The sequence below is a fragment of the Vicia villosa genome, linkage group LG1, assembly GCF_029867415.1.
Source record: "Vicia villosa cultivar HV-30 ecotype Madison, WI linkage group LG1, Vvil1.0, whole genome shotgun sequence".
In the NCBI taxonomy this organism is placed as follows: domain Eukaryota; kingdom Viridiplantae; phylum Streptophyta; class Magnoliopsida; order Fabales; family Fabaceae; genus Vicia; species Vicia villosa.
Genome location: NC_081180.1, coordinates 142,748,333 through 142,763,013, shown reverse-complemented (window position 1 = coordinate 142,763,013; position 14,681 = coordinate 142,748,333). Strand labels below are relative to the sequence as shown.

Here is a 14,681-nt window from a genome sequence, read left to right as displayed (position 1 = left end):
TCATTGTCTTCACTGACAATCATACTCCACTATAAAGAGTATCAACATGTATATTTTCAACCAATCTCATCAATCTCCACCTTAATTAAAAATAATACATCAATTTTCATTGTCTTCACCAACAATCATACTCTACCATAAAGAATATAGTCACGTGAGGTTACACCACTCCAAAATTTTAACATTGTCTTTACCGACAATCATAATTTTTAAAAACTATCATACCCTCTCATAAAAAATATATTTTCCTTGAAGATAAATCACTTCGAGAATTTCATATTATCAATATTGACAATCATATACTTTATCATGAAAAATAAATTCCACTCGAAGTTAAACCACTCCAAGGCCCCAATATTTTTAGGAAATCTAGGAGAGTCGGAAGCACCAACGAGATCAATACTTCAGGATCACAAAAGAGTGAGACACCACATCTCAATCCAAACCTTAAGATGATAGGTAAATAAATCATCTCTCTTATAAATCTAACATTTCACTTATTCAAGACAACGTGAAACTCTAATCACTCACACTTGCACCCAACACAAAATTCATTAAAATACACTATGAAACAACCTTCAAATATCTACAATGCCTGATCTCAAATCTGATAAGTTGTTCTTCTCATTGTGATAATAGTCTTCACCAGTTAATAACAGAAACAAAAAACATCATTAAAATCTTCTAAAATATATAAGTCACCTGTGCCCTTTATCTCAACTTATTTTACAAAATTCATTTAAATACTATAAAACAACCTTCAAATATCTACCATACCTTATCTCAAATCTCATAAGTTGTTTTTCTCATTGTGATAATAGTCTTCACCAGTAGAAACATCATTGAAACTTCTTAAAATATATATGCCATCATAAGTTTTTTTTCTCATTGTGATAATCTTCACCAGTAGAAACAACATTGAAATATGCCATCATAAGTTGTTTTTCTCACTGTGATAATAGTCTTCACAAGTAAAAACAACATTCAAACTTTCTAAAATATATATGCCACCTATATCCTTTATTTTACAGCTTAAAGACAAATGGCTTAAAAATTTTGTTTGGATAATTATTCTTAAAATGTGATTTTAGGTATTTCATCTATTTATGGAAAAAAAAATTGTATATCAAAATTTCAAAAAATCACTTAATTTTGAAGCTATTTCAAATAGATTTTCATAAAAATCATTTTTTAAAACTTTTTGAAAAAATTATAATTTTGACTAAGTTTTGGTCTTCAAATATGTATGTTTATGTTATAGGATGTCAAATTAAGTGTTTCATTTTAGAAAAAACGAATATAAAAAAACTTGTAATATTTTGAAAACTGATTTTAGAAAATCTATTTTCAAAAATACAAAAAAAAAAATCTATTTTTTTAAAAGCTGAAACAACTGCAGATTTGAAATGGTATATTTCCACAAAACTTAAAACCTCAGTTTTGTTCTTTATAATATGAAATTTTTAGTCTTATTAATGTTTAGGAACAAAAACCAAACAGAATTTTAAATAACATTTACCAAGCAAGGTAGCAGAGTATTCACATAATATATACCAGAACAGTCCCCCATGGTGGTATCCCATTATGAACAATGAGACACCTTAATGGGTAAATCCCAGACCCAAAGTTCCTATAACAACTTTTATTTACTTTATTACACCATAATCCACACCACTAAAACCTCTCACAGTAGATTCAATTTCAACCCATCTTGACTTCATCTTTATTAGCTGCATTCATTTTAGCACAGTATTCAAATAAGCTACCATCAAAGCATCTCCTAACAGCTTCTTTAGCCAAAAAACCACCTTCATCCTTTGCAAGATAGTACAGAACCCCCCATTCCAATTTACCAGCAACCCTGCAAACATTCATCATCCACATATGTTTATCATTTTATTCATCATAATTGAACCAAAAAAAGAAACCTCAGAAATTCACCAGCCAAATGGATCTAATGCATTTCTGTTTCCCTCAGTCAGGTTCCATATTTCTCCAAAGGTAAGCTTGTCAGGTTCAGTTTTAGCATACTTGCTAAATATGTTCTCAAGATTTGCTGGTACATAACTGCATGTTCATGAAGTTCATAGTAATTATTATTATTATGATGTTATAATAATTATTGTATTGAGCTTTGACTCACTCACCGTCCTTCTGTGTCATACACTCCAGAATCACTTCCATGTTTTGCTTTATGCATGTTGTGTATGTATATAGGAAACAGAAGTGAAGGAAACCAGCTCTGCAAAAGTCACACTTCTTTACCAAGACTTACTATTTGAAATGCATTTTTTTAAGAAGAATGAATATATTATAACTCACAGGCTGAGTGGAATAACTCATTGCAAGATTGATGGCAATAGCCGCCATAACTGAAAAAATCACATTAAATCCAAGAGCACGAAACCCTGAAAATGTTTTAACGTGATCAAGAATCATTCGTCTCTTTGGAACTTAAAACTAGTCTCAGTTTGAACAATAAAAGTGATCTTACTTACCCATGTAAGTTTCCCAAGGATAAATGATTCCATTACCATCTTGATCAAAAAAAGCACAATGCTGTTGAAGAACAGACATGTTGTGGTGCTTGTGGTTTGGTGTTCCATTCGGGTGGCTTGTATCAGGAGCTGTCAATGCTCTAGGCATGTCTGAAAGAAAGTCAGAAGCATTAAAATAGATATAAATAGCTTGTGTTAGACAAAATTGTATGAATTTAAGAACTGAAACTTACATGGCTTTGGAAGAGTAGTTTCCAAGTCGGTTCTAACCCTTCTCTCAGTAGTAACAGGTGCATTAGGAGCTTCAGTTATCATTGATTCTCTCTCAATCTCCACAGCCATTTTTTTGTTGATGTTTGTTTCTGTTTAACTACTAAGCTTGCTATCTTACTCTGATCTGATGTGATATCTTCTCTCAATGTTTCTATATATATGCACTTAATCTGTACTTTTTTGTAGGGAAAGTGAGAGGCGGAGAGAAAAACAGATGGAGAAAGAAGGAAGAGCCAGCGATGATAGACATGTTATACGTGGCCTGCAAGCAAGGGTTTGCTAGTTCGTATTGTGTCAAGTTAGGAGGTGATACTTGTCCTCTGTGGATTTACACTAGAAATCTAGAATATGTGAAATTGAATGTTGCAATAATTGAAGTGATGGTACGAGTGTAATGTGGATTTTAAATTCTACACCAAAACTCAATAAACAGTATTGATGAACAACTTTGTTGTCTTTAGGCTACTAATAATTGAAGGCACACTATACCGTGACAATACTCTTATTTCATTTTAGCAATACTCTAAGTTCCACATCGGCTTATTAATTTAAAAAAAAAAAAAATGAAAAAATGAAAAATTCCATAAATTTTGTGTTAATACAGCAATCCTCTAAGCCCCACATCGACTATCTAAATAAATAACAGAGTAAATGATTTAATTAATATTTATTTTTTATGAAAATTAATGCTTTGGGCATGTTTGGATTTTAATAAGAAAAAAATTATATTTAAAATAATTATATTTTGTTGAAGTGATTCGTGCTGTTAGAATTTTTAGTTTTTTCAAAATATTGTAGTGACTAGTGAGTTGAATTTTGATATGTTATTGATATATAAGAAATGATATATATGTGTTATACTATATTTTTTTTCAAACAAAAAATTGTTTAAAATAATATAAGTAAATTGAAAAATGTAGGGTAACATATTGTTGCGATTCTCAACATAAAAAATAAAACTTATATGTCCATTTTATCCACTTAATTTAGCAGGGAATACTATCAGAAGAATGTAATAAAATCAAACAAACAAAAAAAGAAATACACAAGAAGATTTAGGGTAAAAATTGTATGAAAAACTTGCAAATCTTATGTGACATTTTAATTTTTGTAAAGTAATTTTAATATTAAAAATTAAAACTAACAATTGGTTTGTTCTAAGAGTATTATTTATTGAAAAAAGTATGATGAAAGAGTAGTATAACATTTATAAAAAAAAGTTAAAATTATTTTAGATATATTATATAAAAAAAACATGTAAAGTTTCTTTTATTTTAATGTTATTAATTAAAAAATAGTGGTAAGAAAAATATAAATATTGTTTTATAATATGTAAGTTTTTCGAATAAAGATGATATATTGAGAAAGGAAAAGATACACAAAAAGTGGGGAACTATACTAAAACCCACTTAAAAAGAAGAGAACCTAAAAAAATTATTTGAATTTATTTTTTACAAAATCTTGCCCAATGTCCATAGCAATCTCATCAAAGAATGTTAAGGAAATAGTTGTGAGGTCTATCATTAAAAAATTATTGCGAGAAAAATATAAATATTGTTTTATAAGTTTTATTAAAATATTTAGTAGTTATTAGGTTAATATAATTTTTTGCAATTTTCAGGATTCGAACTCGTGACTTAAAGTACAGACTCTGTGTGATTATGAATTTTAAAAAATGAAAATAAATTTTGGAAGATGACACATAGGATTATGAGTGATGTGGCAAAAATAGTTTGATGTGACAAAAATAATTTTATGTGAAAAATATATTGGGAGTCTATTTTAATGTATATAATAGATTTGGGCAAAAGGTTAAGGTTGATGTAAGAGAGGGTAAGGATGTAATGAACCATTTTCTTGTTGATTAAGATGAGTCATTATACATGCACACATCTTAATCTCTATACACCTATTTAACACGTCTTAGATAATCTCGAGCTTTGATCACATAATAGTAAATTCTAACTTAATGTGCATATTTAGAATATCTGGCATCTACAGTGAGCCCAAGTAAAATCATAGTAGTCTACAGTTGAACTTAGATAAAATCATAGTCGTAGAATTATAGAAGAATTATATCGTCGAAATGAAGAGTTGTTGTATAATTTAAACCATCAACATACATCAATTATATCTTCTTGTAATAGTCACCATTGAATCTATAAAATGATAAATGATTAAATAAACCTAGGGCATGTATGAACATAGTCTTTCAGGATTTATTTATGTTTTTCTCAGTATGAATATAAGGTAGCAAATAAAAAAAATGAATTGTAATATGGAAGTGTTCCGCTAGAAAACTAGGAATAATAGTAACCATTGAATTTACAAAATGTTAAATAATTGAATAAACCTGAGGTGTGTATGAACATAGTCCTTCTTAGTATGAATATGAGGTAGCAAATCAACAAAAGATTCATTTGTAATATGGCAGTGTTCCGCTGGAAGCTAGAAATAGTTGTTGTAACGATGGAGTAGGGTCTTAATATAGCGAAGCAGATCTCTGATACGAAGGTGCGGGGTGGACTTACAAGGTTAGCGCTCCAATGCCCAAGTCAGTAGGAGAATGAGAAGCAAAGTGGGTTATGGATTAGAGGGAGAATGCCTCAAATCTTACGTGAGATGTTTTATATATGATTGGCGATTATGGATGACCCATACCACTTCAGTGTACAATGGAGAAAACTGTCCGATGACATCTAACGGTAGACATCAGTCCTTGACATGGATCAAGTGTGCAGCTCTAGTGTAGGTTTGTATTGTATCTTTGACACTTTAGAGAAGTGACTTGGACTGATGAGTGGACCGCACTCTTTTAGACATATGGCCAATCCAGAACACTTGCCCCCTAACACTTTTTGTGGCGTAGCAGTGGGAAGTGTTTAGAACACTGAGTCGGGCTCATTGCTTGGCAAAGTGAAAAAGATTTGGAAGTCGACTTAAGTGGATTTGGGAATAGGTGCATGAAACGCTACTCTCATCTTTGAAACCTCTTCCAAGAGATAATGACTTCTAAGGTTGACGAGCTCGAGGAAACCCTCTAAAAATAAAAGAAAGATTACTTATAAGAAGTGAAGGACCACGAAGATAGCCATGCCGCAATGAGGAAGGATCTTGAGTCCTCCATAAATGATAGAGTTAAATTTGTGTACGCTTCCTTTTAGAATTCCCTCGACCAAGTCCAATTATTCTATCTTGGAGTGAAGATCCCTCAGGAGTCGTTGAACTCGGAAAAAGTGGTCAAGGACGAGGAGCTGGTTAGTGATGATGATAAATGATTTGTGAGTGCACTTTCTTGTTAGATGTTTTGCATGATGTAAAAACTAGGAAATATTTAGCATTTATGTACATTAGACGGTATCCCTAAGTCATTATGTGCACCTTTACATTAGGGATCTTAAATTGCACTTAAAATATATTTGGAAAAGGTATCATGCATTAAAAATTAGTTTTTACACAAAATACAAGTCTATGTGTTGACACGTATGTGGTATGAGTCGACACATATGGATCAATAATAAATCTTGTAACTTATGTATGTGTCAACACATACGATTTACAGGTCGACACATGTACTGCATTTTTAAAGCTTGTAGCTTCTATTTCTATGTGTCCACACATGAACTTGAATAGGTTGACAGGAGCATCAACATGTGTCGGCACATGACTTATACGTGTCGATACATGTTGTAATTTTTCTGAAAATTTGCATTCTATTTCAATTATTAAGTTACCTTTTTGCCTTCAACTTGCACACTGATAAATACTTCATACATGCATCATTTTTAACTTGATAAAAATATAAACACATGCAAATATTGTGCTTCATCTTCAACCTTTCATCTATGCATACACACAAATAAACTACACATAATCATTTTTTGTTTGGGTGTCATCTAGACTAGGTTGATAACGTCCAATTTAGGTCGGTGTATTGAGTTGGGAATCTTTGGGGGTTTCATTGCAAAAACTATAAGGGTTTATCCTCCAAGATAATGGTGTTGATTTGGGTTTTTTGATAAGATTCTTGCAATGTGGATTCAATCGAGTGAAAGCTTTGAAGAACGAAAGGTTCTTGCAAAGGCATAACGTGAAATGGTGAATCAATTGGAGATCTTGGGAGACAATAAGTAGCAATTTAGATTCGACCGAGTGAAAACTTTGAAGATCAGTGGTTTCTTGTAAAGGAGTAGTGTGAGACGGTGAATAACATTGGTGTTCTTGGGTGACTTGATCAAACTCATATCAAGGGAAAAGAAGTTCTATGATCAACATCAAACATAAGGTTTTTAGGGCTGAATTGCTACATTTCTCTTGTAAGTGACTTTTTATAAAGTAAGATTGATATCTCAATTTCGATTGGAATTGGGGGCATATGTAGCCAAAGCGGAGAAAATTGGTGAACTGACTAAAAAAATCCCGGATTCCCCTCTCTCTATCTCTATCTCTCATTTAATTTTCATAAGTAAATTGTTGAATTCATTGATAGAGTAATCGATTTGTATAGATTTATCCTTTAATTGATAAACGTTAAATTGCTTTATTGACTACATTACAATATATTGGATTGTAAGTGGTATTTGATATCAATAAATTTATACAGCCAATTCTAATTGCTAATACTACAATTGAAATGAATTCTCCCGTTGGATAATCGAATATTGCAAATAAAATGAAACCGTGCATGAAGCATGGTAGGAAAGTCGGTTATGATATTAAAAATCCTCTACCAAGCAAATAAGATAACTTTAAAGATGACCCAATTGAGGATATGAAAATTATAAGAATATTTTGATATTATTTATTTTTTAGTTCCAAAAAACTAACCAAGTATCTGAAATTTATGAAAATAAAGAGATCTCGATAATTATGTCATGAAAGAAATACGGTGGAACCTGAATTAGTAGAACCAAAAACAAAGTCAATGTTAACAATATTTTTGTATATAATATAGCGCTAAAAGTATAACATATAAGGTGGATCATAAATCAAAATCTATTAAAGATTATAAACAAAGTGAGAATTGAACAAAATGGAAAGATGCAATTGAAGTAAATTTAAACTCACTTTACCAGAGATAAGTTTTTAGACCTATTGTCCAAACACCTCAAGTTGTGAAGTCAGATGAATATAAATGGGTTTTCGTGCGAAAATAAAATGAAAATATTGAAATTGTGAGATACGAAATTCGACTTGTCAGTCAAGGGTTTTCACAAAGATCTAGAATTGATTTTGGTGAGACATATTCACCTGTAGTTATGTAAGTACATTTTGACACTTAATAAGCCTTGTATAACATGAAGGGCTTAATTTATACATGATGGATGTTGTAACAGCTTATTTGTATGACTCACTTGAATGAGACATTTATGTGAAACTTCCTGAAGGGTTTAATGTACCTACGACACATAACTTTGGATCTCAAGAAAGCTACTTCATCAAATTGAATAAGTCTCTCTATGGGCTAAAACAATTTGGACGCGTGTGGTAATCGTCTCGGTGAATATTTTTTAAGGGAGGGATATACAAATAACTCCATTTGTCTTTGTATTTTTATTAAAAAATGTTTGAAAAAGAATTTGCAATACTAGTTGTTTATGTGGATGCCATAAATATTATTGGAATTCCTGAAGAGCTTTCAAAAGCTATAAATTGATTAAAGAAATTTTTTGAGATGAAGAACTTGAGAAAGAAAAAGTCCTTACTAAGTGAACATTTGAACAATAGAAATTTTATACACCAAGAAACTTATTTAGAAAAAGTGATAATATATTTTTATATGGACAAATCTCAAATGTTGTCTACCTTGATGATGTTAGACCAATGAATTTGGATAAGATTCTTTCAGAGATCAAGAAGAGGATGAAAAACTATTTGGTCCAGAAGTATCATATCTTAGTGTAATTAAAGAACTGATGTATCTAGATAAGTAAACATGTTATGATATACCAATTTATGTTAATCTATTAATAATATATAGTTCTTCATATACACAAAGAAGTTGAAACAAAGTCAGACAAATACTTTGTTAATGTAGAGTTATAGCTTACTTATCAGATCCTTATAATGGTAGATCAAAAATATGTCACTTGTTTATTTATATGGAGATACAACTATTTCATGGAGATCTATGAAACAACTCATGACAACAACTTCATCAAATCTTTCATAACTATTAGCACTACATGAAGTCACTTCTAGGAAGAACTTTTAAGCAACTACTAGAAAGAATATCATCTCACATATAAATGTATGCACAAGGGGAGAAATAAATATGTTCTGCACTCTTTTTCTCTTTACCATGGTTTTGTCCCTCTCAAAGGATATTGTAATTTTTTCCTTCACTAGATTTTTTCATTGGATTTTTTCTAATAAGGTTTTAACGAAGCATATTGTTTATCATGAAATTTAGTAAATAAGCGCTAGTCTTCCAAAAGATTACTTGCACGGCCGACGAAATGATCCTAGGACATAGGTGCATAAAGTTTCTGATGTTTGTATGGTTTTTGTGTAAAAAAAAAGGTCAGGATTTTGACGTAGGCGGAATCTTTAATATAAAATGAAAAGATAAAAATGTGAATGCAGAGAATGCAAAGGATTCGACAAAAAGTAAAATACATAAAATAACTTAATGTAAAAGACTTTGTATTGATAGAATATGGTGTTTGCATACATACATTGCACTCGGTTAGACTATTTTCTCACTTTGCTCGGATACTTTGGGTATATTGAGTTTTTTGCAGTAGAATTTCCTATTTATACTGAAATCTAAATAAGTATAACAAACGTTCCTTTCTCCAAAAGTTGACATATCTTCGCTTGCATGTGTTTCGCCTTTGACTTACTTCCACGCGTCCTTTGAATGCGGATAAGGCAAAAAAATAGTTATTTAGCCTTGTTTCATATTCTAACTTCCTCAGTTGAAATGCTCTTCAAATCACTCTAAAAATCACTAAGTTCCTAACACTATTATGCGTATAGGAACTTTGACACATTCCCTTGAACATGTATGTCTAAATAGTCTTCTAACCTATTTGTTGAAGAAATACTAACATAATCAACCAAATTTTTCCAAACGTTTAAAACTTCTTCTTGACACACTTAAGTTTAAGATATGTCAAAAAATTCGCTAACACATATACTCCGTAAACATATAAGAGAAAGTGTTATGAATAATATTTAATATAGATGTCTGTTTTCTCTAATAATTTAATATATTTTAATCCTATGATTAAATGTTCATGTTAAAATCCCTATATTTAAATGACACACTTGAGAAAAATTTACAATACAAAAATCTTTATTTTCTTATTATAACCTTTTAATACATTTCATTTTATCTAATAACTAAATTAATAAATTAAACTTGATGTGGAAACAAATAGTGGAACAAATATCTCACTTGTCCACATACCAACTGACCATAAAAACAATAATTTTTCATTAAAAAATTGACAAGACAAACATTCACTAAATTGACCTTCAACAACTTCAAATTAACTATAGTCTCAAGACAAAAGAATTTAACACCACACCCCTCCCTCTCATAACAAAAGTAAACGCACATTCCTCATCATCACTTCTTGTATTCTAGTACAACAATACATCAATATCCTTTATTTTAGATCGTGTGGTTAATTTCGTTTCCCTTTTCTTAAATTCCCAGAAAACTTTTGTTCTGTTTCAACCGTCTCAAACTCTACGTGAACCAATTCTGATTCTGTTTCTTTATTGTTTCCAACCATACAAATTTTCCCTCTTTCTGTTTTCTCTCACTCTCTTTTCGATTCATTTAAATTTTATACCAACTTTTCGTTTCATCTTCATGTTCTGTTTGTTTCCCCTGTTTTATTTTTCTCTCTGTGTTAAATTGAATTGAACCGATGTTTTGGTTCCTCCAAAATTAAAAACTTTGGAGGAATTTGAGAATTGGGTTTTCATTTTATGCCGATTAGATCAAATGGGTTTGTGTCAAGTTTGTAGATTTTCCTGAATTTAGGGTTGAATTTTTCATTTTTTTTTTTGGAGGAGTATTGTTGTTGATGGTGATGGATACTGTGTCTAAGAAGGATGGTGTTAATGGGTGTGTCAAGAAGCCTCTGGCTGTGGCTGTGGCTGTGGCTGTGGCTTCTTTGGAAATGGATCGTAAACAAGATGAAGATCGTGTAAATGGAAAAAATGATAGTGATTCGAATTCTTTGTCGACACTCCCCAGAAAAGGAGGAATGTCACGGAAATTGAATAAGAGTAAGACAAGTAGGAGAGTGCAGTGGAATGATATGATTGGAAACAAGCTTGTTGAAGTGTTGGAATATGAACCAAGGTAAATTTTTGTCTGTTTCATTACAGCCATGTACTGATTGTTTGTTTTGTTGTTATCTTTTCATTGTTTCCAAATGTTTTACATGTTGTTAGTTGTGACCAAAACTCATTTGAACCATACTATGTATACTAGAAAGGGAGGGGGAAAAGGAGTTGATATAGGTTTGTTTTCCTTATTATTTTTTTAAATTATTACCAGTGTCGATGTGTCGGTATGAGTGTCATGTCCGCCGGTGTCTCTGTGTGTATGTGCTTCATAGATCTTAAAGGGTTTTTGCGGTAAAGGTTTTGACTTTTTGAAGGATAGGCTTGTGATACAGATAAGGTCTGAGTGGATTCTGAAGGAACTGATAATGCCACTAATTAAATTGAGGGAGGGTTTATAGGTCAACATTTCTGCTTAATGTGATTCATATTGTAAAGACAAGATGTTAGGAGAAAAAGAGCTTCAGTAGTTTACGAAGAAACGGAAATAAAACTCAATGTATTTGTAAAATTGGTAAACCTTAGATTATGATTGAAACTGTGGGAGAGAACAAGAGCAGAAGCAAACCAGGGGATAGCCTTTACAATGATTCAGTAATTTTGATGGTTCAATCACAGTTTTATAGCAGTTCGAGCAGTTTATAGAGGTTGCGCCATGATCCAAAAATTTGTCCAGTTTGATGTTCAGTTTTAAGAATATTGATTGGAAGATATGCCCTAGCAGCAACCTGACTTGGGGTGACCAATGCAAAACTTTTTAGTTATAACAGAACCCTATTTCATTGATTCTTTTTTCTTTGTTAGTCAATGCTTTCATGTCTTCTTGTGGAATGCTATCATGTCAACTAACTTTTGGAATGCAATACACCTTATGATTGATTCATTTCCTACAATGTCAATGTTTTTTAAAGTGGTAAACTTACATTTGGTCGCCCTATGGTGTGTGCAGTGATGATAGTGACTCGGAGGATGACGATTCCTGTCTCTGCTCATTAATGTAGAGATGATCCTGATAACCTGTCTCAAGCTGAGTAGATCGAGGGGAAACATTATTAAGGCTGCTAGAGCCTGAATTTGACGCGCTAATATAATGATTAGTACCTACTCTCCAATAACCAAGACAAACCTCTCATTATGATTGCCATTGTTTGGATCTAGTTCCTTTGATCAGGTTTTGACAATTTCTTAGGTGGAGTCCGTGCCAGTTCTCTACGAAGATCAAACTAAACTCACGGCATCCGTCAATTTTGATTAAGACTGTGCTGATAGGAGCATGGCTTCCATGTATAAAAACTAAATGAGCATTTTCATGCTTCTCTAAGTATTTGACATTCAATTGCTGTTCATGCTGTAAATGGTAGAGGTGGTACCTCGGACTTTTTTCTGTTTATTATTTTCCTAGTCACTCAATATACAGAATGAATTTTAATGACAAGCACTTGTACTCGTGTAATTCTGCTACAAGGGTTATTTGGTTCTGTCTGTTCCATTGCTGTAGAATCAGCTTGTGCTAATGGAGTTTATACAGTTATATTTTTCAAATATCAACCTATTTTTTCTAAGATTGTCTACACAAAAAACCACTTTTAATTGACTCAAAGATTGATTAGTAGCTCAGTAGCACCGACACCTCTAAAAAAATGGTGTGTCAGTGTCCCTGTCGCACAATGACACCAACACTTTTAATTATGTAAAGATAAAAATGTATCAATATGAGCATGAGATTTGAGAACACCTCAAATTGCATAGCTGCAACATGAAAACACAAACAGCAACAAACACACACTCCTTTGATTTGATTACAACATAACTCCGTTCACAAACCCAAAACAAAACAATTACATGCACAAATTAGACACACATACAACCAAATCATCCCGACAAACTATTTTCTTAATGAATAATCAATCATCAAAAACCTAAAAAATTGACACTTTATATTGTTCTTCACCAATTAATATTCTCTAAGTTTCTGTTACTTCGACCACTCTGCTGCATCATTGACAACGAATTGTACTGGAAACATTATAGTTAGGAGAAACCAGCCAGTTTGAAAGACTAGCATCCACCGCGATTTCTTTCAACAAAGGCTTTGACTGAAGATCATTTGATTCCAAAATACAAGGTGAGACTAAAGGCAGCATGCTCGTATTTTCCTCCGATGGAGCATTTTCCTTTCTCCTGTTTTTATTTGATATAACTTTTGCTTTGATTGCTTTCCACTGAGTTAGATTCTCCACCGGAAGCAGAACAGAATTCATGTTCATACTCCTCTCTCGTCCACTCGAATTCGATTTCACCTCAGCATCGTTTGAAGAAAGCGCCTTCTGATTCTCCATCCCATTTTCATCGCATACTTCATCATCACCATAATTCTCGCAACTTTCATAGCCCTCATCATCATCATCATCATCATCATCCCAATCATACTCTTCATCAAATTCATCATCAATATCAGACTCCTCATATACCATCTCATCCTCTTCATCCTGATCATAACCACAGTTATGATACCTATGATTCGACGGGTATCGAATTACCACAGCTTCAGATCCATCTCCCAAAACCCTTCCCTCTGATTCCACAGCAGCCTCCTTATTGTCTTCTTCCTCATTCTCCAACACCTGATAAGAACTAGGGTTTGCCTCATATATCTGTAAATTCAAATTAAAGCTAACTTTCTTCTTCTTCTTGGCTTTAACACCACTCTTCTCCTTCTCTTGATCTCTACCTCTAACAGATAAAATAAAGAATCAATCTTTATATCGATACATTCAAGAAAATGAAAAGACAAATAAATACAAACCTGGATTCAGAATAAGGGATAATCGCTTTTTCTGTAATAGCAAGAACTTCATAGTTTCCATATTTCTGCAAAAAGATAACATTTTTATTACTGAATTAGTAAAAATCAAGAGAAGTTGAAAATGGGTGGTTTTGTTATAGACTTACTTGGCTTTCTCGAGCTAGGACTTTGTAGAGAGTCTTTCTGCGTTTTCTTTTAGTGGATAAACCAAAACACTGAAGAAAACAACCCATGTTCTTTCTTTCTTTCGCTGTTGGAAAGAGAAGAAAGAATGTTTACGAAGTCGTTGCTAATTAAGAGTAATTAAAGAAAGTGATATGAATGCAACCAGAGAGAGAGTGTGTGGAGGAACATGTGAGAAGTTTTAAAGCCGTTTGGCTCCAACAAGTTACTGTTTTTGTTTGAAAAATGCTAACGTTAGACTTTTAATGATGGTTGTGTTGTTGTGGGCGCAACAAATTTTTTATTCGTTTTGTGTGAGGGGAATAAGGTTCAGATCTGAAAATCTTTGCTCTCTTCTATTTGAATATTTGTCTTATCTTTTTCTTTTAATAAAAATAATGATTTTATGGAATTATTTATTTTTACATATGCAATAGAATGGTGGATTTTTTAGAAAATAATTTTAGTTTTAAACAATTAATTAATAATCAAAATTTATTTTACTCTCAAATACTCTATTTTAGAAAATATATACATTTAGAAAGTGATATCTCATCACACCCCTTAATTCTTTAAGTCACCTGGCGAAATTCCAATTATGTTTCCTAGATGCACATTCGAAAGCAACTTTTTTT

At 32.0% G+C, this 14,681-nt stretch overlaps 3 protein-coding genes across 4 annotated transcripts; 1 reads left to right on the top strand and 2 right to left on the bottom strand.

Annotated features, from left to right (window-relative positions):
- Positions 1-1,478: 1,478 nt before the first annotated feature.
- On the bottom strand, positions 1,479-2,916 carry LOC131618513 (peroxygenase-like). The gene is made up of 6 exons (XM_058889722.1): positions 2,732-2,916; positions 2,499-2,648; positions 2,323-2,408; positions 2,148-2,242; positions 1,942-2,067; positions 1,479-1,861 (listed from the first exon to the last, which is right to left on the bottom strand). The coding sequence occupies exons 1-6, from the start codon at positions 2,838-2,840 to the stop codon at positions 1,702-1,704; spliced, it is 726 nt and encodes a 241-aa protein (XP_058745705.1). The 5' UTR covers positions 2,841-2,916; the 3' UTR covers positions 1,479-1,701.
- Positions 2,917-10,288: 7,372 nt separating this feature from the next.
- Positions 10,289-12,542, top strand: LOC131644359 (uncharacterized). Its single transcript, XM_058914841.1, has 2 exons — positions 10,289-11,094; positions 12,028-12,542. The coding sequence occupies exons 1-2, from the start codon at positions 10,814-10,816 to the stop codon at positions 12,077-12,079; spliced, it is 333 nt and encodes a 110-aa protein (XP_058770824.1). The 5' UTR covers positions 10,289-10,813; the 3' UTR covers positions 12,080-12,542.
- Positions 12,543-12,849: 307 nt separating this feature from the next.
- Positions 12,850-14,315, bottom strand: LOC131644357 (nuclear polyadenylated RNA-binding protein 3-like). 2 transcript variants are annotated; one of them, XM_058914840.1, is made up of 3 exons: positions 14,031-14,315; positions 13,885-13,949; positions 12,850-13,805 (listed from the first exon to the last, which is right to left on the bottom strand). In XM_058914840.1, exons 1-3 carry the CDS (start codon positions 14,115-14,117, stop codon positions 13,076-13,078), a joined length of 882 nt encoding a protein of 293 aa, XP_058770823.1. In that variant the 5' UTR covers positions 14,118-14,315; the 3' UTR covers positions 12,850-13,075. The 2 variants fall into 2 exon arrangements, with proteins under 2 accessions (XP_058770823.1, XP_058770822.1); XM_058914839.1 differs by having other exon boundaries at positions 12,850-13,811; positions 14,031-14,299.
- Positions 14,316-14,681: the final 366 nt, after the last annotated feature.